Source organism: Cucurbita moschata, unplaced genomic scaffold (genome assembly GCF_002738365.1).
Source record: "Cucurbita moschata cultivar Rifu unplaced genomic scaffold, Cmos_1.0 Cmo_Scf00001, whole genome shotgun sequence".
NCBI lineage: Eukaryota > Viridiplantae > Streptophyta > Magnoliopsida > Cucurbitales > Cucurbitaceae > Cucurbita > Cucurbita moschata.
This window is the reverse complement of record NW_019268517.1, coordinates 770,365-781,601: the sequence shown is the minus strand read 5'-3', so window position 1 is coordinate 781,601 and position 11,237 is coordinate 770,365. Positions and strand designations below refer to the sequence as shown.

At 39.4% G+C, this 11,237-nt stretch overlaps 3 protein-coding genes across 5 annotated transcripts in view; 2 read left to right on the top strand and 1 right to left on the bottom strand.

The window, feature by feature from the left end:
• Positions 1-5,027, top strand: part of LOC111456233 (putative TrmH family tRNA/rRNA methyltransferase) — a 5,778-nt gene extending 751 nt beyond the window's left edge. The window contains exons 2-5 of one of the 2 annotated variants that reach the window (XM_023098152.1): positions 912-1,316; positions 1,408-1,509; positions 2,559-2,685; positions 4,351-5,027. In XM_023098152.1, the coding sequence (XP_022953920.1) occupies positions 912-1,316; positions 1,408-1,509; positions 2,559-2,685; positions 4,351-4,571 (855 nt within the window). In that variant the 3' untranslated portion in view covers positions 4,572-5,027. The remainder of the gene's footprint in view (positions 1-911; positions 1,317-1,407; positions 1,510-2,558; positions 2,686-4,350) is intronic. The other variant, XM_023098081.1, reaches the window with a different exon arrangement.
• A 274-nt stretch (positions 5,028-5,301) lies between these two features.
• Positions 5,302-6,313, bottom strand: LOC111456470 (protein DMP2-like). The gene has a single exon (XM_023098376.1). It carries the CDS (start codon positions 6,149-6,151, stop codon positions 5,519-5,521), a length of 633 nt encoding a protein of 210 aa, XP_022954144.1. The 5' UTR covers positions 6,152-6,313; the 3' UTR covers positions 5,302-5,518.
• A 987-nt stretch (positions 6,314-7,300) lies between these two features.
• Positions 7,301-10,986, top strand: LOC111456100 (uncharacterized protein At4g15545-like). 2 transcript variants are annotated; one of them, XM_023097971.1, is made up of 9 exons: positions 7,301-7,835; positions 7,916-7,984; positions 8,099-8,155; positions 8,269-8,332; positions 9,053-9,145; positions 9,325-9,552; positions 9,962-10,004; positions 10,319-10,397; positions 10,575-10,986. In XM_023097971.1, exons 1-9 carry the CDS (start codon positions 7,557-7,559, stop codon positions 10,665-10,667), a joined length of 1,005 nt encoding a protein of 334 aa, XP_022953739.1. In that variant the 5' UTR covers positions 7,301-7,556; the 3' UTR covers positions 10,668-10,986. The 2 variants fall into 2 exon arrangements, with proteins under 2 accessions (XP_022953739.1, XP_022953664.1); XM_023097896.1 differs by having other exon boundaries at positions 7,302-7,835; positions 9,050-9,145.
• Positions 10,987-11,237: the final 251 nt, after the last annotated feature.

The window sequence follows — 11,237 nt, the reverse complement described above, 5'->3', positions numbered from 1 at the left end:
TTTTTTTTTTTTTTTTTTTTTTTTTTTTTTTTTTTTTTTTTTTTTTTTTTTTATCAATTAAATCTTGTGAATTTCATTTTATCCTTTTATTTCAAAATCCAATATTTTTGCTGAATATTTTTTTTAGATTAGGATTTTCCCCCCTGTTATATATAAAAAAAGGTTTATTGAAAATTTTAATTTTATGATTTTTTTTTTTTTTGACTTTCTAGACCCTAAATCAATTTTTATTGTAATTATTTTAGCATAAGATTATTCGATTATTGAATGAACTAGTCTAAGAATTAGAGATACCAATGGGAAGGTTTTGAACTAACCAATGATTAGATTGCCCAAAATCTAGCTACAAGAAATATCGGTTATAAAACGCCCATTCCTCCAAAATCTAGCTACTAGAAATATCGGTTATAAAACGCCCGTTCCCCCAAAATCTAGCTACTAGAAATATCAGTTATAAAACGCGCGTTCTCCCAAAATGTCCAATAAAACGCCCATTCTCCCAAAACGCCCAAAATTTAGCTACTAGAAATATTGATTATAAAACGTCCATCCCCCCAAAATCTAGCTACTAGAAATGTCGGTTATAAAATGCCCATCCCCCCAAAACGCCCAAAATCTAGCTACTAGAAACATCGGTTATAAAACGTTTATGTTTATGATAATACGAGCGTAACTCGATTGGATAAGACATATATGCTTTTAACCTTTAGTCGAGATTCGAATCTATAATATTCGTAAAAAACCCTTTTTCAAAGAAATTCAAGGGTAAAATAGTATTTCCAAGCTTAATTACAAACAATAAAACAAAAAGAAATTAAATGGGTAAGAGAGAAAAATTTGAAGTCTCTTATTTGCAATTATATATATAAGATTGGAAAATTTAAAAATTTTAAATACTAAATTAAAATTAGCGTTTAACGGTAGTGCGAACAGCCACGAAACGACACCGTATTGAAAAGAATTCATCAGACGCCAGGGCCAGGCTGAACTGTGAACCGCTCCTTCTTCTTCGATCCGCCGCCAGAACTGAGTTGCAGGCTCTGTCAAAACCCTCAATCCGTAAACCCCATCACTTTCTCTTCAATCATTTCATCGCCATTGAATTCGAAATGGGGTTCGAAAGCTATGTCGTCGTACATAACATAGCCAAAAGGCACAACGTTGGCACATTGGCCCGAAGCGCCACCGCGTTCGGTGTATCGGAGGTCATCCTCGTCGGCCGTCGGGACTTCAACGCCTTCGGTAGCCATGGTTCCACTTCTCACGTCCGGTTCCGTCATTTTCATTCCCTTCTCGACGCCCGAAATTTCCTTCAGGTTCTTCCCTCTTTCTTTCTTCCCTTCATCGGTCTCGATTAGGTTATGGGTTTGTTTTGAAATTTGAATTTTTTTCCATCTGTGTCTGTAGGAGAAGGACTGTGATATATGTGGCGTGGAGATCACTGATAACGCCGTGGCTGTCAATCAGCATCCTTTCAAGAGGAGCACCGCTTTTCTTCTCGGCAACGAGGTTGGTTTTTGCGTTGGAATTCCATTTTTTATTGCATTTATTAATCACCATATCCTGCTGCCAGTTAATAAGTTCTTCTCTAATTCCATTATACATAGGACGTGAAGAGCTTATTGTCTCCCATTAATTCTTTCATTTTTCTCAATTACAACTCGGTTTCTTACTCACGTTGTGAGATCCCGCATCGATTGGGGAGGATAACAAAACACACTTTATAAGGGTGTGGAAACCTTTCCCTAACAGACACGTTTTAAATCCTTGAGGAGAAGCCCAAAAGGGAAACCCCAAAGAAGACAATATCTACTAGCGGTGGACTTGGGCCATTACAAATGGTATGAGATCTAGACACCGGGCGATATGCTAGCAAGGAGGCTAAGCCCCTGAAGGGGGTGGACATAAGATGATGTGCCAGAAAGGACGCTGAGCCTCGAAAGGGGTGGATTGAGGGATTCCACCTCGATTGGAGAAGGGAACAAGTGTTGGCGAGAATGCTGGGTCCTGAAAGGGATGGATTGTGAGATCCCACATCGGTTGGGGGTTGGAGAGGAGAATGAAACACCCTTTATAAGGGTGTGGAAATCTTTCCCTAGCAGACACGTTTTAAAAATCTTGAATGGAATCTCGAAAAGGAAAGCCCAAAAGCTCAAAGAAGACAATATCTGCTAGTAGTGGAGTTTAGCGGTTACACATATCCTTAAAATTTGTGAGATTAGTTAGGAGGCCATGAGTATAATGCAAAGAGTGAACTCCGATTCCTTGATGAAAAAAATAAACGATAATTACTTAAAGTTCCTCTGGCAATCATAGTTTCTGTGATGGATTATTCTTCCATTTCTTGATGTGATGTCATTAGGATTTAATATGTCCTTTTAGATCTCTTGCCTTTTCTGTTAAGTCCACGTCTCTATGATGTTCTAGGCATTGTGAGTTAGTTAGTAGCATGATCTTCAAGATTGAATTGGATCAGAATCATTTGGGAATAATATTTTGATACACTAATTCATCAAGGAGACACCCTTTTGATGTTTATATGCATATGATATTTCTAGGGAACAGGGCTTTCTGCTAAAGAGTGTGCAATCTGCGACTTCTTCATTTACATCCCACAATATGGTGTCGGCACCGCTTCTTTGAATGTCACTGTAGCTGCTTCAATTGTCCTACATCATTTTGGTGGTAATTAATACTCAGAACTGTTGCATTTTCATCTCCCCCTTTTGAGTTTCTTTTAAATACATGTCTAATCTATATCACCTATAAGAATTACCAGTCTCTCTTAATATTTTCGGTTTGATACGTTTGGTTTTTTACCATGTAAAATCATGAGTACTGTAAAATTACGTGATCGATGAAAGGACTTTAGGAAGAAATGCATATATATCTTAAAAGTATGTAAGGAGGGGCAGTTATCTGATCTGATTATTTTGATCCCTTTCTCTGAGTTCTGAATCAGTTCATTATGGGAAATGATCCCTTCAAGCTGAAACTTAGGAAACTGTGTCCTAGGAATAAGTATGGCTTGGTTGAATCAAATGATGTTGCAGTTTGTAATAGCACTCATGCTTGATATTAATGATCATCTTGGATCGATAAATTATCCTCTTATGGTCATCAAGTTGTAATATCCCAAGCTCACCGCTAGCAGATATTGTTCTCTTTGGGCTTTTTCTTTCAGTCTTCCCCTCAAGGTTTTTAAAACGCATCTACTAGGGAGAGGTTTCCACGCCCTTATAAAGAATACTTTGTTCTCTTCCCTAACCGATGTGGGATCTCGCAATCCACCCCCTTCAGGGCCTAGCATCCTTGCTAGCACTCGTTCCCTTCTCCAATCGATGTGGGATCTTCCAATCCACCCCCTTTCGGGACCCAGCGTCCTTTCTGGCATATCGTCTTGTGTCCTCCCCCTTTGGGGGCTTAGTCTCCTTGCTGGCACATTGCCTGGTGTCTAGCTCTCATACCATTTGTAACGGCACAAGTCTACCGCTAGTACATATTGTTCTCTTTGGGCTTCCCCTCAAGGTTTTTAAAACGCGTCTCCTAGGGAGAGGTTTCCACATCCTTATAAAGAATACTTCGTTCTCCTCCCCAACCGATGTGGGATCTCACAATCCACTCCTTTTTGGGGCCCAGCGTTCTTGCTGGCACACTGCCTTGTGTCCACCCCCTTTCGGAGTTTAGCCTCCTTGTTGGCACATCGCCCATTGTCTAGCTTTAATACCATTTGTAATACCCAAGCCCACCGCTAGCAGATATTGTTCTCTTTGGGCTTTCCCTTTCAGACTTCCCTTCAAGGTTTTTAAAACGTGATTGTTAGGGAGAGGTTTCCATACCCTTATAAAGAATGTTTCGTTCTTCTCCCAACTGATGTGGGATCTCACACATGCGTTTCTATAATTATTATGTTTTTTCAACTTGCAATTTGAGAAAATTGTTCGTTTAATTTTTTTCATGATATTGAAACAATTCGAGCATGTTGGGAGCTGATCCATTTTTTTTTCCCTCTTGTTTTTAAGAACAGTGATATGGTAGCTTGTTATTATTGGATTTATGAGCCCAAAGGAAGAACAAGTTAGTTTGTTTTGAAAAGATACGTCACCTATGAGAACAAACTAAAGGAAATTGAAGTTCTTCAAAAATATGATATTATTGGATTTGAGTCTTTTCAAAAACAGCTTCCAGATTTGGCTACATCTCCTGTTACTATATTAGGGTTCTTTCTTGTGTGTTTATATTGGAGGTTTAAGTGAAAATCAGGTTGGTTATGCCTTATTTGATGAACTGGAAATGATACTTGTCCCCTTTTCTAGACATTATTGACCTCTCATCAACCATGTTTTTCAGTTTGGGCAGGCTTTCCCGAACGATGTCGTGATGGTAACAAGTTTATAGTGGCCGAAAGACCAGTAAAGCAAGGCAAGCGGAATTATTGCCCTGAAACAGAAGAATCTATTGTTGAAGAGCGAAAGTCCAGGCGGGATAATGCTTCGAAAGGCTTCTTTGACGAGGGAACGATCGATGATTCGACATCCAACCTTCTCGATACATTGTTTATTAACGAATGAACAGAGTTGAAGCTGGGAGTCGTCATTCGACATCCAACCTTCTTGATACACAACCCACAGCAGACTGCATGATTATTGTAGCTCATTGCTGGAAGCTGTTCTGGAAAGGAAGGAACTCCTTCTCCTTTGTCTTTATCTCTTTTTGTTCTTAGATTTCGATATTCCTAGAACGTTCGTGCGGTTATATTTAGTTAATTAGCTTGATGACTTACTTGGTCGTTTCGTTGAAACCGTACTTCCGATCACCACATTGTTAAGGCGAGTTTGTAAGAATAGGACAGAAAGCAAGCAGAAGGCATAAGGATTTAAAGCAAAGGGTTGCAAGGTTGACTCAAACATGTTCTTCATTAGGGATGTCATTGATACATACTTAGATTACTTATACAAAAGTTATATCAGTTTGTACCATTTGGAAATTTGGGCTAAATCTAATCGATAGTCATTAAATTGTTTTTCTACGTGCAATAAGTCATCACACGAGGTATTTTTCATAACAAAACATTTAGAATTATGTACGTTGAACTGGAACGTGTACTATCCGTACAAGAGATCTTTCAACTGAGAGGATCTGTTGACTTAATGGTATGTTATCATTCTACCATACATTTTAACAATAAAAAACGAGCAACTTTCTTTCTTCAGCTTCATCGTAAGATTCTTTAACTACATGGACACAAATTTGACATTTAAGGGTAAATATGTAATTTAACTTTTTTTTAAAAAATTACTAAAATTAAAATTTGCGGGTATTTTATCGATCCAAACACAATTAAATCCCCATATTGGCATATACCGACCTTCTTTAATCAAAATATAATTAAAAGCTTCAAATAATTAAATTTGTAAAATTACATATTTAGACACCCAAACATCCCTTTCACCTTTCAAACGGAAATCTTTTAGTTTCGTTATAAATACGTTTAGAAATGTTGTGGCCAGAGGAAACCTCAGGCACCTCTCCGAACCAGCGGCGAATTAGCGCCGCCGGGAGTTGCAGAGGAATCATAGTACCCGATGCCATGGCGAGTATTAGGAAACATCACAAACACAACGCTGGAAACCGCTCCGACGACCGGCGGCAGAACCTGAACCAACAATTTATCTGCTGCCGCAAAGCTCGGGAAGAAGCACTTCATAGTATCGGAGTCTAGAACCACCAAAGCTCCAAAAACCAGAGCCGAAAAGGTTGCGTGTACGAAATCCCCTGCCCTAAGCTTGTAGGGTGACAGATCCACCTTGGACTCCGGCGACGGCCACATTCCGGAAGCGGTCGCGAAGCCCCAGTGGAGGGCACCGTCGTCGCCAGTGTAGGAGTCAGTGAAGGAGGAGAGGAAACAGGAGAGACCACAGAAGAGGATCAAAATTATAGAGAGAGATTTGTTGATTGGTTCGCATTGGCCGCTGTTGGTGAGGATTGGGCTGAGGAATTGGAAGAGGAAGACAGTACCGGTGGGGAGGAGGCGAATTAGGTTTCCGACGCCGGTTAGGGTTTTCTCGGTGGCGGAGGCGGCCATTAATTGAAGTGGGGATTTGATTGATGGTTTTCTGGTTGTTCTTGTTTTTGGCTTTGATCGAGGCATTGGGTGGTGGTTGCAGAGGAATTTGGGAGATTTAAATAACGGATTGAAGAAGGAAGGATTTAGGGATTTGGGGATTTGGGGATTTTGCTTATACGCAAACCTATGAAGAAGACGATGGTGCTTCTTTTGCTTTTACTTCCAGAAATGGTTTCAGATAATGGAATTTTTTTAAAAATTATAAAATGAGAAAAAGACTAATTATGTTTTTGATGAACAATAATTGAGTTTTTTAAAAATATTTTAAACTTTTAATTCATTAATTGATTTTTTTTTTTTTTTTATCCTTGGATAATTTACATCTACATCAAATTACTATAGTTATTAGATCAAACGATGAGACCGACAATAATACGTGTGGAGTTAGAGTGGACGATAACTACTAACGAGCTAAGGTGGACGATATGTAACAATCCAGATCCACCGCTAGCAGATATTTTCTTTTTAGATTTTCCCTTTCGAGCTTGCCTTCAACGCTTTAAAATGTGTCTCTTTCCTTCCTCCAATCGATGTGGGACCGCCCCCAAATCCACCCCTTTGGGACCAGTGTCCTTACTGCACATCGCCTCGTGTCTACCTGCTTCGGGGAACAGCAAGAAGGCCAATGTGGGACATCACAATCCACCCCCTTCGGCTCTGTCCTTCCTCTAATCGGACCGCCCCCAAATCCACCCCCTTTGGGGCCAGTGTACTTACTGGCACATCGCCTCGTGTCTACCCCCTTTCGGGGAACAGCGAGAAGGCTGACACATCGTCCGGTGTTTGGGAAGGTTTTGGGCTTTCCCTCAAAGCTTTAAAACGCGTCGGGGAAGGTTTCCACACCCTTATAAATGGTGGTTTGTTCTTCTCCCTGACCAATGTGGGACATCACACGATATCTATTAACGGACCAAGACTTGGGTGTGACAAATGCTATTAGAGCCGAGCACCAGACATGAGAATGAAAACGATACGTTTATAAACTCGTAATTCGAATTATCCTATAGGAGGTTTGATTAACGTATAAGTTCTAACGAGAAGTGAAGGAAATTGAATTTTTTTCAGAATTTTATTTATGAAAAAGTAATATTTAATTTTTGAAGTTTTATTTATGATAATTTTTTTTTATCCAAAACTTTAAAAAGTGGATTTTGGGAAAGAATAAAAAAAAAAACAAAACGGCTTGTCCCTTTCTAGCCATGGGATCGCAGGCCCTTTGTTCAACGCCAGATGTCTCAGTTCCAAATGAACACTCTATTTTCCCTCAATTCTGTGTTTCAATCTTCTCAATTTGTCTTTCTTCTCCGTTTTGCTACTGTTCATGATTCTTCCTGGTTCATCTGGTTCGATCACAGCTCATCTACCGATGGCGGACGGGAAATGAAGGCTTGTAATTGAAGTTACGAGAAGCTACGAGACAGCGTTGAAAATGCAAGGGAGAGAATCTGGCAGTTCCGGCTTTGATCTTCCTGATAGAGTTTTGCAAGTGCTTCCTTCTGATCCTTTTGAACAGCTCGATGTCGCCCGCAAAATCACTTCCATCGCTCTTTCGACTCGCGTCTCGATGCTTGAATCAGAGTCCTCTGTTCTGCGCTCTAAAATTTCCGAGAAAGATGAGATTGTAGCGGACTTAAGGTTCCAGATCGAATCGCTCAACGATTCTCTCTCCGAAACCATCGATAAACTCGCCAGGGCCGACGAGGAGAAGGTTTGAATTCGGAGTTGTTTAAATCTTGTTGTGGAATTGTGTTCGTTTTTAATCGTTTTGTTTTGGTTATGGTGTTGTAGGAGAGCTTGGAGAAAGAGAACGCTTCGTTGTCGAACACCGTGAAGAAGCTGAGGGGAGATGTTGCGAAGGTGAGTGAAATTGCTTGATTTTGTTGTCGTTTCAAAAGAATTCTTGTCCATTTGGTGAATTTTGATTTCTGTTAATGATGTGAAAATGGACATGAACAATCTCTGTTTCTATAGTTGGAGGTGTTTAGGAAGACACTGATGCTATCACTTCAGGAGGAAGGAGATATCCCTGTAAGAAAAACCTTTACAATCAGTTAAGAAAGATTTCTCGAGCTTGTTTAAGCAGGCTTCGTGTTTGGTGGATACTGGTTTACTCGTTTCTTTGCTTTGTGCTGTAATTACAGACAGAAGTTCCAGAAATGGTCGCTAAGATACCAAGCCAACCATCTACTGTTTCCCAGATTAAAGGTTCTTTCTTATCCTTCATATATCTACGGTTTCGCATGGATGGTTAGGAATCACGATCCTCTACCATGGTATGATATTGTCCACTTTGAGTATAAGCTCTCATGGCTTTGCTTTTGGCTTCCCCAAAGGACCTCGTACCAATGGAGATGTATTCCTTAATTATAAACCTATGATCATTCCATAAATTAGTCAATGTGAGACTTCCTCCCAACAATCTTCCCTTCAAAAAATGTACACTATAGAGCCTCCCCGGAGGCATATGGAGCCCTTGAACAGCCTCCCCTTAATCAAGACTCGACTCCTTCTTTGGATTCCTCGAACAAAGTACACCCTTTGTTCAACCCTTTAGTTAGTTTTGACTACATCTTTGAGGCTCACAATTCTTTGTTCGACATTTGAGGATTTTATTGACATAGCTAAGTTTAGAGCATGGCTCCGATACCATGTTAGGAATCACGACCCTCCACAATGATATGATATTGTCTACTTTGAGCATAAGCTCTTGTGGCACTGCTTTTGAGCTTTCCTGAAAAGCCTCATACTAATGGAGATATATTCTATATTTATAAACCTACGATCCTTCCTATACTTATTCATGTACCCATTGTCAATATCCTGGAGTTAATTTTGGGAAATTTTCCATTTTACTTGTGTTTTGAGAAAAAGATGCTTGTCCTGCATATAGTCTTAACATGTTGAGAAAGTTATTTCTTTCAGAAGATGTTTCATCCTTGCCGTCCTCCAGATACTCATCGGTTCAGAGCCAGACTTCTGAAGTGGGAAATTCATTAGCAGAGGATCATGATTTCGATGGTGAGTAGAACTCTAGTTTTTCATGGTAGCTACTGATTTTGACTATGGGTGATTATAGTTGCTTCCATAATCCGTAGAGTGGAGAAGAATTGATATCAGTGAACTAATTTGTAAAGATTGTTAGAACTTTGTAGAAACCAAAAGAAGATTGGAGTTGTAATTTTACTTGTTTCTTGAAGGAATTCGACCTCGTATTGCGCCTGGCCTCCTGTTAGCCTTACAACTAAGTACACCTCGGCTTACTCCCCATAATTCTTCTCCTTCACTATCAGCATCAATATCTCCAAAGAGAACATCTAGACCTGTGTCACCTAGGCGACATTCAATGTCCTTTTCAACCTCCAGGAACGTTTTTGAAGATAGATCTTCAGTATGTTCTTCCGCGCCCTCAATTTCCTCCGACAAAGGTTTGCAGATTGCATTTCTTACAGAAATTTCCTTTCATTAAGAACATTCATTTGGTTATGCATTTTACAAAAAATATATTGTGACCTTATCTGCTACCATTCTACATCACTTTTACTCCTAGAATGAGAGTAAGAGTTACGTTCATACTCATATGAACTTGGCACTGAAGAGTCTTGTTTATTTACGAGTTCTTATTGACTAAATTTCATGCCCACGTTTGCTCCCCGAATCTATTGTATATTATCTATCAGTCACTAAGAGCTAAGAGAAGATTGTTTTACCTGCAAGTTGGTGATCTAAATTTTGATGCTGCTCATAGTTTATCCTTGTACAATAACCTCCAGCTTCAATGATTGGCTCTAGAATTGTATTTCCTGATGAAGGTTCTTCTTGTTTGATCTTCTATAGGGCAAGCTCGGATCGATGGGAAGGAACTTTTCCGACAAGTCAGGTATTCATACTGTATTATTAAGCTTCGACGTTTGTGTCTAATGCTCGTAAATAATGGCTGATGTGATACTCCCTTTCTACGTATGTGATTGATAGCACCATTTTGAACTACTTGCTGTTCAACAATGCAACGACACTCTGATTATGTTGCATTTGTATCAATGTTATTCTTCCCTTCCTGATATCATAGCTCAAGAAAACACCAACTTCCCTTCAGGAAAGAACTTGATAGCGTGAATTATTTGCCCTGTGTTCTTCATTTCTGAATTCTCATAGCATTCTTCAACTCTTCTTTCCATCTCCTTCCCCTTTCAGGACCCGTCTGTCTTATGATCAGTTTGCTGCATTTTTATCAAATGTGAAGGATCTAAATTCCCACAAGCAAACGAAAGAGGTTCGCTTTCTCATACTTAATGCATGGCAGCAATGTGGCTGTCACTCTGATAACTATTAGAGGCATAAGAGATGAACAAAACATTTTAACCATGCCCCCAAGTTACTAATGTAGCTGCCACTCCGAATAATTTTTTGTCCATATCGTGGTGGTTGATCGAGTTAGATATGATTTCAGGAGATGCTTAAGAAGGTGAAGGAGATTTTCGGCCACGATCACAAAGATCTTTATACTGTTTTTGAGGGATTGGTTGCTCGCAGTCTCCATTGAAGAAACTAAACCAGAAATGCAGCCAAACGTTGGCATTGCTGCTATCAGGTTCGTTGGCATCAACTGTACATGATCCGAACACTTTGTCTCATTTTTTCGATACGGATACAATAACGATCATAGCGATCTCCTCTAGTATATACAGGTACGTAAGGATCCAATTGATCCGAAGTCGTCCTTCTCATCGTGGGGAATTCCTCTGTCTCATCACTTGCCTTATGTCGGTGTCATGAAGTTCTGTAATTCTTTGCCTAACTTGTGTCATCAAAGAGTGTAAATTCTGCTAGTTAGAATAAGATGAAACCTTGCTTATTACATACTTTTTTGGGAGTTAATAATGTTATTATTAAATGTTATGATTACATTAATAGTTAATAGTGGTGATTATGGATAAACACAAGGGTAAATAACTAACACATTATCATTCCATTAAATAATTTAATATCATATTTACTAACGATTAGGTTGGAAGCTATAATTGTTAGGAATCACGACTCTCCACAATAGTATGATATTGTCTACTTTGAACATAAGCTCTCGTGGCTTTGCTTTGGGCTTCTCCGAAATGCC

Coding starts and splice junctions, on each gene's coding strand:
- LOC111456470 (XM_023098376.1), bottom strand. CDS start 6,151: ATGCCTCGATCAAAGCCAAAAACAAGAACAACCAGAAAACCATCAATC.
- LOC111456100 (XM_023097896.1), top strand. CDS start 7,557: ATGCAAGGGAGAGAATCTGGCAGTTCCGGCTTTGATCTTCCTGATAGA. Junction 8,156..8,268: donor AGGAGGAAGGAGATATCCCT/GTAAGAAAAACC, acceptor CTGTAATTACAG/ACAGAAGTTCCAGAAATGGT. Junction 10,005..10,318: donor GAACTTTTCCGACAAGTCAG/GTATTCATACTG, acceptor TTCCCCTTTCAG/GACCCGTCTGTCTTATGATC.